A 12,645-nucleotide genomic window follows, 5' to 3' on the forward strand; every position below is an offset into this window, starting at 1 on the left:
CTGGAATGTGGTCTGTATTTACTTTGGACAATGTTACTCTCCAGAATGGGATACACAGTACTTTATGGACAATTCGAGTAATTTAACTGAGTTTTACATTAAACTTTGTTATTTTAGAATCTGATAGCCCATCCTAAGAGCAGTACTGGTCTGCACTCTGCATTTTCTGCCAACAATTGTTCCTCTGGTCTTGGACTTCCTCTAGTTAACTAGAGCAACATCAACAAGAGGGGTGCCTGGGTGGCTCAGTTAAGCGTGCACCTCTTGATTTTGGCTCCGGTCATGATCTCAGGGTTGTGAGATCAAGCCCCATGTTGGGGTCCATGCTCAGTGAGGAGTCTGCTTGAGATTCTCCCTCTCTCCCGCTCCCCCTGCCCCCATTCCCTCTCTCTCAAAAAAAAAAAAATAGCAACATCAACAACAAACAAAAATGAACCTAAGTAGATACTGCAGGTGAAAGGTTAAGTGATAGTTTTTCAATTCCTTTCTTCAAAGAAAACTGTAGTTTTCTGAGCAAACCAGCACAGCAACCTGAAATAACATGTGCCCAGATGAATTCTCCCTACGTATGAGTGAGTGTGAAGCGTTACATAAGCCCCCAGTGTTTATCTGGGCCTCCCGCATGTGTATCTTGGAACTCCCACTGGGCACCACTGACTTCTGAAATTCTCGAGAGCCCTGCCTTCATTTATAATGATAAGAACCCTCTCTAAGCGCATACTCTTAGAAAAAATACATGCCACCCTCCATGGTCAAACTTTAAAGTTAAAATCTGAAATACAGTTTACCTTACTTGGTGGCCTTCTGAAGATTTTTTTACAAATTTGAAAGAATAACAGCATTTATCCTTTTTTTTTTACAATCACTGTAATGTATGTAGTTATCTGCCTGAAAATCCTTTGGACATTAAAAAGCTGTCATACTTTGTTATCTTTGTTCTTTGAGAGAGTAAAGGTGGTTCTTTCAGGGAAGTCTTAAGGAGATGAAGCAGGGAGTCAAGGGGGCCCCCACAGGGCATCTTCAACTGTTCTCTGTAAGACCACTGAACGTCATTCCAAAGGGGACTGATATTCTCCCCAGAGAGTGGCTACCGGCTTAAGGATTATAAATACAATGACCAAAGTGTTCCAAAATAAACATTTCCTCTTTAGAAACAGAAAAACTGTCAATAATATCAACATAGAATAATAAAGAGGCTCTTACTCTTCTCTCTAAATAGCAAAACTATCAAATCCTAAAATATATACCTTTAAAAATGGGCTGATTTTATGGAAGGCTGATTTTAGTGACAGGTAGCAGTCCTCCATAAAAATGATGAAATTCATTAAGATTGATAATAATTAATATTATTAATAATTCATAGGAAAAATTAAAGGATTATTTTTCTTAAATTCAGATTTTTTTAAAAAATGGAACCATTATTAGTTGTGTATTCTGCTTTCTTTCAGTGATGTGGTCAATACTTACAGTGAATTCAGAGAGCGTAGTCCTTGGAAAGCATCTGGTGCTAGTTCAGAGATCTGATTATTACTCAGGTCACTAAGATTAGAAATAGGGTAGATTAAATTAAATAGAATGTCAGGGAGGATTTACAGCAAGAGAAAGCTATTTACTGCCTTTAAGTGTCGATTTTGCACCTATCAATACATGTATACAATTTGCAACCTAAAACATCTGAAGCATCTTCAATTTAAAAAAAATCAGACTTTTAAATCAACTATTGGCTCTTTTCTGAAATTATTATAAGAGATGCCATGTCCTATTTTTGAAAATAGAGCATCTAAGATTTGACTGCATACTATATTGATCACATACATTCACATGGGTGTGAATCAGTATGTTAAATTTCAGAGAACTTTAAAATATTACATAGTTTAGCTTTTAACATTATGGTATTATACAACCAGCAATCAGAAGTCACATCATTTAATATTTAAGTTGTCAAACACTCAAATATTCATACGTAAGTGAATGTCTGCATGGTCATGACCTGTATAATTTTTAAAATTACATATATTCCAGAATATTATTCACTCACATTCTTCTAAGCTTTTTATATGGTGAGAAAGCTCCAGGAGGGATGACCTTGATTGAGTTCTGTTCCAAACGTCTGCAATGAAAAAATTCAATTTTTAAATGGAAACGTGAGTTCTCAGGGATGTTTAATTCAAGCCCAGGATTCATGTCAAGAAGCAAAGTTGATGCTCTTCATGAGTGATTCTTTTTTTTTTCTCAAAAATGACTACTAAAATTAATAACGCTGTGCCCTAAATGTGGAGCAAGATTGGGAATAAAAATAAGGCAATCATACAATGAATAAAAATCTCCTGATTTTTAGGCATTACAGGAATATTAATATTTAAGTCTGGACTTTGTAGAAAAGAGAAAGCACCTGTAAGAAACTAACTTCAGAGTACATTTTAATAACCTCTATATCAGAAAGAGAAATATGTAGTAACACTGAATAGATGTACAAGATGTTTTAGATATAATTATAACTCTTTCACAAAGGAAATTACTGCTGGAATATTAAATTTTATAAACCTTTTATTTCCTCTACAAAAAGCATATTATGGGTTGAAAAAACTGTTATACTCAGAAAAATAATTTTGCAGCTTCTTATGAGGTAAATCTTAAATTCCAAATCCATTAAGTATCATAGGTATTTTCAGTAAGACTGGACTCTGTATATTTTGTGTGAAAACCACTGTAGCAAGGTGCATTCAAACACGAGTGTTTTTATCATGCACTGAAGTCAGAGTTGAAAATAATTCTACTCTCTGGTTCTGTTATTGAGAAAGACACAATTTTCCCCACTTAGTTTTGAAAGACACAAAGAAATAACTTTCATTAAGTGTTTTTGTAAATATTTTATCCATCAAAAATTTTGCCTCTCAGCTTCATTTCTATCCATGTAAACATCATAATAAATATTTCCCATCCCCTTCCCCTCTTCTTTTTGTATCCCAGAGACTGACTCTTGGGAACCATATATCCCAGGCTCACTTTGGCTTTGGTGGAATTTGGCCAATGAGAAGCATTGGTGGAGACTGAAGGGAGGATGAGCCCAGAAGCCAGGATATCCTCCCATCCTCTGCCTCAGGGGATGTCCCCAGCAGTGGTCCCCAGATCTCCTTCCTAATTTTAGCTCCTGCTGGGGCCACCTCCTGACTTTGTATAATATCCTTTTCTTCTTAGATCTTTGTAGCCCTGGAGGGAGAAGCACCTTTCTATTCTCTGTGTCACCTTCACAACTGCTGAATTCATTCCTCATATTAAATTCCTCTGTTAAAATACTTGGCAGGAGCTTCACTTTTCTGCCTGGATTAAAAAACATATATACAAATATATAGACAGGTATAAATATTTATATTGGCATATTTATATATTTTTGTATAAATACAATAACTACATATATACGTATATTGACTATACTGTGTCATACACATTGATTCATTTTTACTCAATGTTAGTAATACTTGAACATGTAGGTATTACCAACACTTAATGAACATCAAATCAAAACAAGTAAATATCCCCAGAAGGCTAAGTAGAAATGCCTAAATTCTGGTCTTATCCAATTCCAAAGTCCTTCTCACAGTTCCTGGCTTTCTTCAATAGGCTCAGTGTTCACCCTGACCTCCTTATTTCTATACGCAATGGGTTTCCTCAGACAATATTGCTCTTGAACTCATTGTAGCATTTGACATAACAATACTTCTTGCATGGATGAGGCACTCTATGCCTCTGTTCTCTTTTTTCTCAATTTCCAAATTTGCTTTCTAATCCTATAAATCCAGTTATTCCCCAAGTTACCATCCCTTCCTCTCTCACACAAAAGGTAAAATCCTTTCTCTATAATCGGCAACACTAGTTATGATTTTCTTCCTCCAAAAAGCAGAAATTATTTTGTTCACATTCAAGATAAATTTAAGTTTATTTACAAAATATATGAGGAAGAAAATTCAAACTGCTCATAATGCAACACTCAGATCAGTGAGTTTTAGGGGTCTTTTTGGTATGCATATTTATTTTATCTAATTAAAGTCTTATCATATAGAGAATTCTGTGTTGTACACCTATGTCAAATATCATACCGTACATGTTTTCCTAATATCATTAAATATTTTGGAAGATGGGGCGCCTGGGTGGCTCAGATGGTTGAGCGTCTGCCTTCAGCTCAGGTCATGATCCCAGAGTCCTGGGATCGAGTCCTGCATCGGGCTCTCTGCTCCTTGGGAGCCTGCTTCTCCCTCTGCCTCTCTCTCTCTGTCTCTCATGAATAAATAAATAAAAATCTTTAAAAAAAATATTTTGGAAGATGTTATTTTTAAGGTCTTTGTAACATCTCATTATCAAAATGGACCACAGTTCCTTAATCATTCCCTATTATTAGCCCATTTAGGTTAGTAATAATTTTACGTTATTATGAATTTTATTGTTTAGGTATTTTAAGACGACTGAAGCATGGCTTCCTCCTAAAGCCTGACTTGATTTTCTCAGGTATGGTTACGTGTTATCTTTCTCTATATACCCAAGGGCGTTCTCTTCTCTGTGCTTCTCTATCTCACTGTATTCTAGTCATTTTTCACATATCTCTCCTCCACCAGGTTTGTTGGCTTTTAAGGGGCAGATTTGCCCCAGAAGACAAGAAATAAATCATATGAAGAAAATATGGATTTGGCATCTGGATTATTTATCTAGGTCTTGAGAAAGGGTACTTTTTTTCAAAAGCTCTAAATATAACAAAGGGCATTTAAATCATTTCACTGTTACACTATTGATTAGAATGTTATAAATTGATGGTTTAGAGACACGTTTGTTTTTGTTTTTGCTGTGATCCATTCTTGTATTTAGATCTTAAGAAGTTTAAAAAGTAATCAATGAAAAATACAGTGAAAGCAAGCTACAGACACAACACTGTTGACTGGAGGACTTTCTTCAAATCTAGGGCAATGAAATATCATTTCATTTTGTTTAATATTTGCTCAAAATAATATAAAGCTATGATGAGAAAAAATTTAAATTCTTAGTGTCTTGTAGATTTCTTTCAACGCAACAGTAATGCAAAGCTAGTTTATATCATTACTTTTCATAAATATCATTTCAAGTTCATGAAAACAAAACCAGTAATCGTTCATTCATTCATTCATTCGCCCTCTGTATTCTGCCTGTACAGAATATACTATATGAATGGAATTCAATGGTGATCAGAAGCAAACATGTTTATGCCCTCATGGAAGTTTTATTGATAAAGTGTCTAATTTTGCAGTTACACTTCTGATTAATTTGTTCAATAAAAGTTTTTTAAAAATGATATATTCAGCACTGAAATATCAATAACATTAATTCACAAATGTGGCCAAACTAATTCTATCATCTAATATAACTGAAGACCTTTCTTAGAAATTTTAAAATTCATTTATTATTTTATAATCTCTGAATCCAGAATTCTTATAATGATCACTAACTGTCCTAATGGCACTCAAATACATTTTAGTATAACCACTAAATTTATGTGTCTAATCTACAGTTCATGCCATTGATAAATATTCCTACTAAAGCAAACAAATGATATATAAGTGAGGTTATATATTTTTTAGAAAATGCATGCACAGAAAATTATAAAACAAGGACAATTCATGATGAAATAGTGTTAAACTTTCATGCAAAAATAATAATTCCAAGATAATACAGTGATGTTGTATGTATCATTCATTCTTGCAGTGTACCATGACTTAAACTTCACATTGAAAACCATTTCATTTACAACATATGCAACAGAAAGCTGAACAATGACATGTAAAATGGATTTACTTGCTTTTCTTTATTTATCTATTTGCTTCCAACCTTTGTTAAAAAAAAAAAGTATTTGAAACAGAGCTTATATGGTTATTTACACTGACTCAGCAGCTAATTGGTTTTTATGGCACTGTACCAGCAGTCCATTAAGGCAAAATATAATTGCCTCCTTCATTCAAACAGATTCTCAAGCAAGAAAATATTCTACCACTGACAGATGTCAACCAATAAATTTTAAAATGTTTCAAAATGTCCATTTTCTCCTCTTTAGTGGGCAAACAATAAACTAATGTCTACTTCCTTTAAACTCAGATGTCTAGGACCCTACTTTTCATTACAAGAACTTTAGGATATATTTTAAAAACTACAAGCAACACACATCTCAAATGGTCTTCATACTCCTATAGAAAAGACGGAAACATATTTCAACCAGATTATAAAACATAAGGCAGAAATATATTAGAGCATTTAGGTGAAGGTTAAATAAAGAAGCAAATGAAATGTACATTTTCTGTCTTTCCTATCCTCTAATCTTCTATTTTAATAGCATAAAATCTGCTGAATTTTATAGAGTGCAAATTTGAATCCATTGTTCCGTGAAGAATCTAATTAAAAACATTCCAGGATTACAAAAACAGATAGTGTCATGGCTAAGATATATTTGCATGCTGTGGGTAAAATCCACCATAATTAAGAGCCTTCCAAATGTTAGTCCTTCATAAACATAAGATTCCATATTTTGAATTTCAAAGGAAAAATATATTTAAAAAACTGAATAAGGGAGGAAGAACATTCTATCAATTACATCTATATGGAAATCTTTTTCATGTAAAAGTAGCCAGAACCTTTTTCTCCACAGAATGTATGTGAGTAATTCCAAAACATTTTATCACTCTGTGTGTGTGTGTGTGTGTATAGTTTATATAAAACCAACCTGCTGTTACCACCTCATCAAAATCACGGAATCAAGGAAATTTTAGTTAGACATTCCATGAGGTAAGAAATGGAAACAATTTTCTAACTACCCGAACAAAAATTTCAGAAGTACAGTATGTTTAACCAATAAAAACCTTCCTCCTCACTAGCATACATCTTTTTCTCTTGTTCTTTAATTACTGCTTAAAAAAAAATAAATCAAGCATGTCTTCACACTTACAGAGTTCCTAGGGAATGAACTGCAACCAATATATACCCCTTTCTGGTGCCTATTTTAAAGATTGTAGAAAATGGAAAATTATCAAGAAATCTTTCTGCTCTCAGACCCTTAGAACATGGAAGTGATGCACAGGTATCTCTGAGCTCTGCGACAGAAGATACTCTACGATGGTTATTAATGAGCAGATATCACATCAGTAGAGTATACAACACAGTCCAACCTGGGAAGTAAAAACTCCAACTGGTTTGAAGTCATTTATGAGATATTAAACAATATTAGTTTATTTTAAATGACATTTCCAGCTCACTAGTTTTCATTTCTCAGGAATTATTTTCAATATTTTTCAAACTAAATTATGTTGACAAACCATACAAAATAACATCCACATGACAGAGCTGAAACCTCTCCAAGAGGTATTATGTTTTATATATGTGTGTACATAAAGATAAAAATGTATGGTTTAGTGATTAAAAGTATGAGCTTTACAGCCACTGATAGACTCTGTAGACCTTGCAAAAATTAATTTGCTTCCTTGTCTCAGTTTCTCTTTCCAAAAAATGAGGAAAATAAAACCTACTGTAAAATATGTTTTTGTAAAAATTATGAGATGTAGAAAAAACACTTTTTCTTGCACGAAAAATGGGGAAAGAATAAAAATATGAGGATACTCATGTGTATATATGTACTCACACATATAATAAGCAGCACTATATAATAAAACGTTTATAACAAATGTTAGTTTCACACATATAGATTATATAGGAAAGAAATAAATCTGATACATGATTTGATCTCTAGTACAAAATAAATATATATATGATTCCAAAAGACATTGTTTAACAAATTAGTGGTACAGATTTGCAGATAACCCAGCAATTATATATTAAACACATACACACATACATCATTCACATGGAAGCTGAAAAAAAATATAATGTTGTAATTTCCATGATCAACATGATTAAAATATATAGCATTTCCTCAAATTTGGAAACTGTCTTAGGAACTCAAAAAGGTTTTACAACACCAGTAAAGTATGAGTTTGGATTGATTGTAACATACAGCCCAGATGTTGATTATACATGGCAATAAAACTGACAGTTCTTTGCATTTTCCCCATCTGCTTTTAACATAAATGGCAAAAACAGCTGCCAGAGAATAGAACATAGATTTAATGGAGTGTGTGTGTGTTGGGGGGTTGTGGAATGACCCTAGCTTCTGAATCTTGGACTGCTCAGTGTAGCCAAATATTCTCATCATAGGTAACATCAATCCAACATTTGAAAAGGAGGAAGCAGCTATATTCCTTTGACATTAGGGATTCTCTTGCCTATTACATAATAATTCTAAAGTAAGTATTTTATATTTCTGGACTATTACTTCTAGCTTTAGCAGTAAATGTATGCCTTGAAATCCTTCATATGTCTATATAAAATGACGAAAGATATTTTAGATTGAAATACAATTTCTGTTAGGTAATTGTAGTCTCTCTAGTACTTTGTAAGTTTAATAAATATCTCCAGCAGCTGGTGAATAGTTGCCTCTAGAGGGACATATTATGCATATAGCTAGCAGTTCTGCATTAGGACTGTGTCCATACTAATTGATTATCAGCCATTCCTGCTTTGGGATGACTTATTCCTGAATATTGTCCATTTCCTTCATTTTATTTTATTTTTTTGTGATGTCATTCTAGGGTACATGCCCCTGAGGTTAAATTCAATTGATGTTTTCATAGAAGAAATAACTCTTCTTCCATTTGGTCTTTAAGCGTTTAAAAAACAAGACACAAATGTGTGTGTGTGTCTGCGCAAGGGTGTGTGTTCTTACTGACTTCGTATTCAGGCAGTGACTTAAATGAAGGTTAACATTTTCATGGGGGTATTCATGTGGATATATATTCAAATGCAAAGATATACTCAAAACACACAATCACATGGTTTAGACTTAGAGGGAAAAATGGGCTTAGGCACATGGTTCACTGACTTCAGGGGGACAGAGTATAGATTCATAATGTCAATAACACTAAGCTTTCATATATAATTTTTCTTTACCAATTCAAGGAAGAAAAATAGTTAAATGTTCTGCTGCTTTGGTTTTCGTTGTTGATGAAAACCTTTTGGACACTAACTTTGAGTCAGGCACGGAGCTAAGTTGCCCATTTGGTAATAATTTTAGTTTTAAAAACATTATGCAAATTGTCTTTCCACATTGCTTGTTTACAGTATTACTCAATGAGTAGATAGCAATTGCCCTTCTTCCCCTGTACTGATTCATTGTCCAAGTTATCCATCGTCTTTTTCCTCGAGTTTAGGTAACAATGTGGCCAATAGTAGTATTTGAGCTGTATGCATTTTCAACTTAATCTTTCCAGATGATTATACACCATAAATCTATAACTTAATCCCTAAAAAACACAGCTGGTGATTTGTCTGATAATGAAGAACACTTTGACCATGCACCAGCTGTCTTCATTTTTATGTTAAAGTCTACATAGGTCTTATTTTACCTCTGATGGGTCTCCATTTTCTTTTCTGTAGAAGCTTTTAGGGAATCGACCACTTCTTGGGATCCTCTTCCATCCCTATCTGATGCTATGCCCGCCTTCACCACACCCTACAGACTGTTGCTATCACTTCCTTAGTGTACTCTTTCCCTCCAAACCATTCTCCACTCCATCTTAGGGTGATTTTTCTAACATATCTCATCACACTACTACCATGCTCCAATTGCTTCTTTGTATACTATTGTTATTAGGAGAGGTGATTCTTCAAGATCAGGCTTCCACTTTATGTTCTAGCTACCAAAAACTGCTTTAATTTCTCAAATGTATACTACCTCTAACTTTCCCGGGACTTTGCCCATGATTTTTCCTCTGTCTATGGAGACCTCAGTTTCTCTGCCTGCCAGACACATCCTCATGCCTGGAGATTCCTTAATTCTCCCAGGCAAGCCAAGGTATTCCTTTCTCTGTATTCCCTATGTGTATTTTATTACTTATCACATGGTTTTAAAATTTTCTCTTTGTGTGGTTTCAATTCTTTGTACTGTAAACATCTTGAAGGCTGGGAGTGTGTCCTTTCATCCATAATGACTGATGCAGAGTAGGCACTCAAAAGTTTTTTTTGAGTATGTAGTGCATGAAAAAAAATGCTATTTTTCAACATGTTCTTCTTCTGTTGCAATAATACTCATCAGACTCTTTGGATTTTTTTTTTTTTTTAAGAGAAACCAGTTGGAGTTTCTTACTTGCCTTACCACCTTAATCTCCACTCTAGTCATTTTAGTATTTCTTTCCTGCCCATCTATTTATAATTTTACCATACTTATTTTCACTTCTTAACTAATATTATAAAATTTTGATTCAGTCTTCTGTGTCTTTCTCTTAAGAAAGCCATTATAGCTTTCTGCTTAAATGATCACACATCTCAACAAAAAAGCACATAAAGTATGTGTGTATACATACATCTAACATATATTACATATATGGCTTTTTTTGTGAAGTTAGGCACAAATAACAAACAGGTAAGAAAATAAATTGAAAGGGCAACCAACAGAATGGGAGAAACTTTTCGCAAAGCATATATTTGGTAAGGGGTTAGTATTCAAAATAAATAAAGAATTAATAAAACTCAGTAGCAAAAAAGCAAATAATCCAATTTAAAATGGGCGAAGGGCTTAAATAGACATTTTTCCAAAGAAGACATACAAATGGCCAATACATACATGAAAACTCAACATTACTAGTCATCAGGGAAATGCAAATCAAAACCACAATAAGATATCACTCCAGAACTTTAGGATGGCTATTATCAAAAAGACAAGAGATATCAAATGTTGGCAAAGATGTGGAGAAAAGAAAACCCTTGTGCATTGTTGGTGGGAATGTATATTGGTGCAGCCCCTTCGGAAAACAGTACAGAAGTTCCTAAAAAAAATTAAAAACAGAACTACCACATGACCTAGCAATCTCACTCTTGGGTGTGTATCTGAAGGAAATGAAATTAATATCTTGAAGAGACGTCTGTACCCTTATGTTCACTGCAGCTTTTTGCACAGTGGCCAACATATGGGAACTACTTAAATGTCCTTGGACGAATGGATAAAAAAATGTGATATACATATGTGGGGGTGACATATATGTGTATATATGTGTATAATATATATATATATACACACACACATATACACATTATTCAGCCACAAAAAGAAAGAAAATCCTGTCATTTGCAACAAAACAGATGAAACTGGAGGGTATTATGCTATGCGAAATAAGTCAGAGAAAGACAAATATTGCATGCTATCAATTGTATGTGGAATCTTAAAAAAAACGCCTATTTCATTGAAACAGAGAATAGAATGGTGGTTGCCAGGGGCTGTTGGGATGAGGAAATGGGAAGATGTAGGTCAAAAGCAATAAATTTTCAGTTATAAAAAGAGTTAAGTTCTGAGGATCTAATGTACAGCATGGTGACTATAGTTAATAATAAAATACTGAGAGTAGATCTTAAGTGTTCTCACCATACACACACAAAAGAGTTAACTGTATAAACTATGTGAGGTGATGGATGTATTAATTATCTTGATCTTGACAATCACTCCACAATAAACACATTTATGAAGTCATACACTTTAGATATATACAATTGTATTTATCAATTATTCCTCAATAAAACTGGGGGGGAAGAAGTTGGGAGAAATAGGTAATAAATAATTTTCTTATCATGAACACATATTCTTAATAAAAACTGATTCTGTGCATGTAATGGATATATGTAGCTTTTCAAAGATATTTCACTATTTCATTCAATAGCAATTAAAGATTGTTCAAGATACACATATGAAATTGAAAATTCTACCAAAATAAATATGAGAGCACTCCAATATTATTATTATTATTATTATCAATAATGGCCTATGGAACTACAAGTAGAGTTGAATCTGTAAACCTATTTTACGTAATTTATCTTATGTGGAACCATGCGAGCAGCTGTTGGGATTACACTAAGCATGGCTACTGATAACCAAGAAAATGAGATATTTGTTCTGATGGAACATGATAGAGATCTTTGTTTTGTATACTGAACAATGAATTGGCTCTCTGCAATCTGTAGGAAGCTAAATTATGATGTCTTTTTCTGGGTGCTTAATTCATGATGGAATAATAGTATGAAAACTGAAGAAAATATAATTCAAAAACATGAGAAAATAAAAATAAGGATGAACAACATTTGCATGAACAACTTCTTTTATATCAAATGACTACTCATTCCATAAAATATATTGTCAGAAAGAAATCCTACTATTTTGTTTTTCTAATCGTTAACTATGTTAGCACATAATCAGAGCTGAATTACTGATTTATGTATATATTTTGATGATGGCTATATTTTGATCTTGGGATTGTTTATTTAATGACATTTCTAGACAAAATTCTATTACTTGGTAGAAGAAAAGCTAGTTTCTTTATGAGATTTGGGAGATATATACCAAATTTGTGCTACTGGAAGGATCTCAGAACCAAATATGTAAATGTACTTCTAATTCTCTACATCAAAGTAGATATGTAGAGTGATAGTTCCATATTTGAAATTAGGTTTGTGTAAAAACTTACAAAATTATTTTCTACATTACAAAAGAATTAAAAGGTTTCTGCTAACCTTTAGAGACCATATAGCTTCCTACCT

General features: G+C 33.3%; 1 protein-coding gene across 4 annotated transcripts in view; it reads right to left on the reverse strand.

Moving 5' to 3' along the window:
* SLIT2 (slit guidance ligand 2) overlaps nt 1–12,645 on the reverse strand; it is a 361,031-nt gene that overhangs the window by 106,715 nt on the left and 241,671 nt on the right. For all 4 annotated transcript variants that reach the window (XM_021679394.2, XM_021679393.2, XM_021679397.2 and 1 more), the window contains 2 exons: nt 2,039–2,110; nt 1,468–1,539 (listed from right to left, as the gene is read on the reverse strand). In XM_021679394.2, the coding sequence (XP_021535069.1) occupies nt 1,468–1,539; nt 2,039–2,110 (144 nt within the window). The remainder of the gene's footprint in view (nt 1–1,467; nt 1,540–2,038; nt 2,111–12,645) is intronic.

This window comes from Neomonachus schauinslandi, chromosome 2 (genome assembly GCF_002201575.2).
Source record: "Neomonachus schauinslandi chromosome 2, ASM220157v2, whole genome shotgun sequence".
Classification (NCBI taxonomy): Eukaryota; Metazoa; Chordata; class Mammalia; order Carnivora; family Phocidae; genus Neomonachus; species Neomonachus schauinslandi.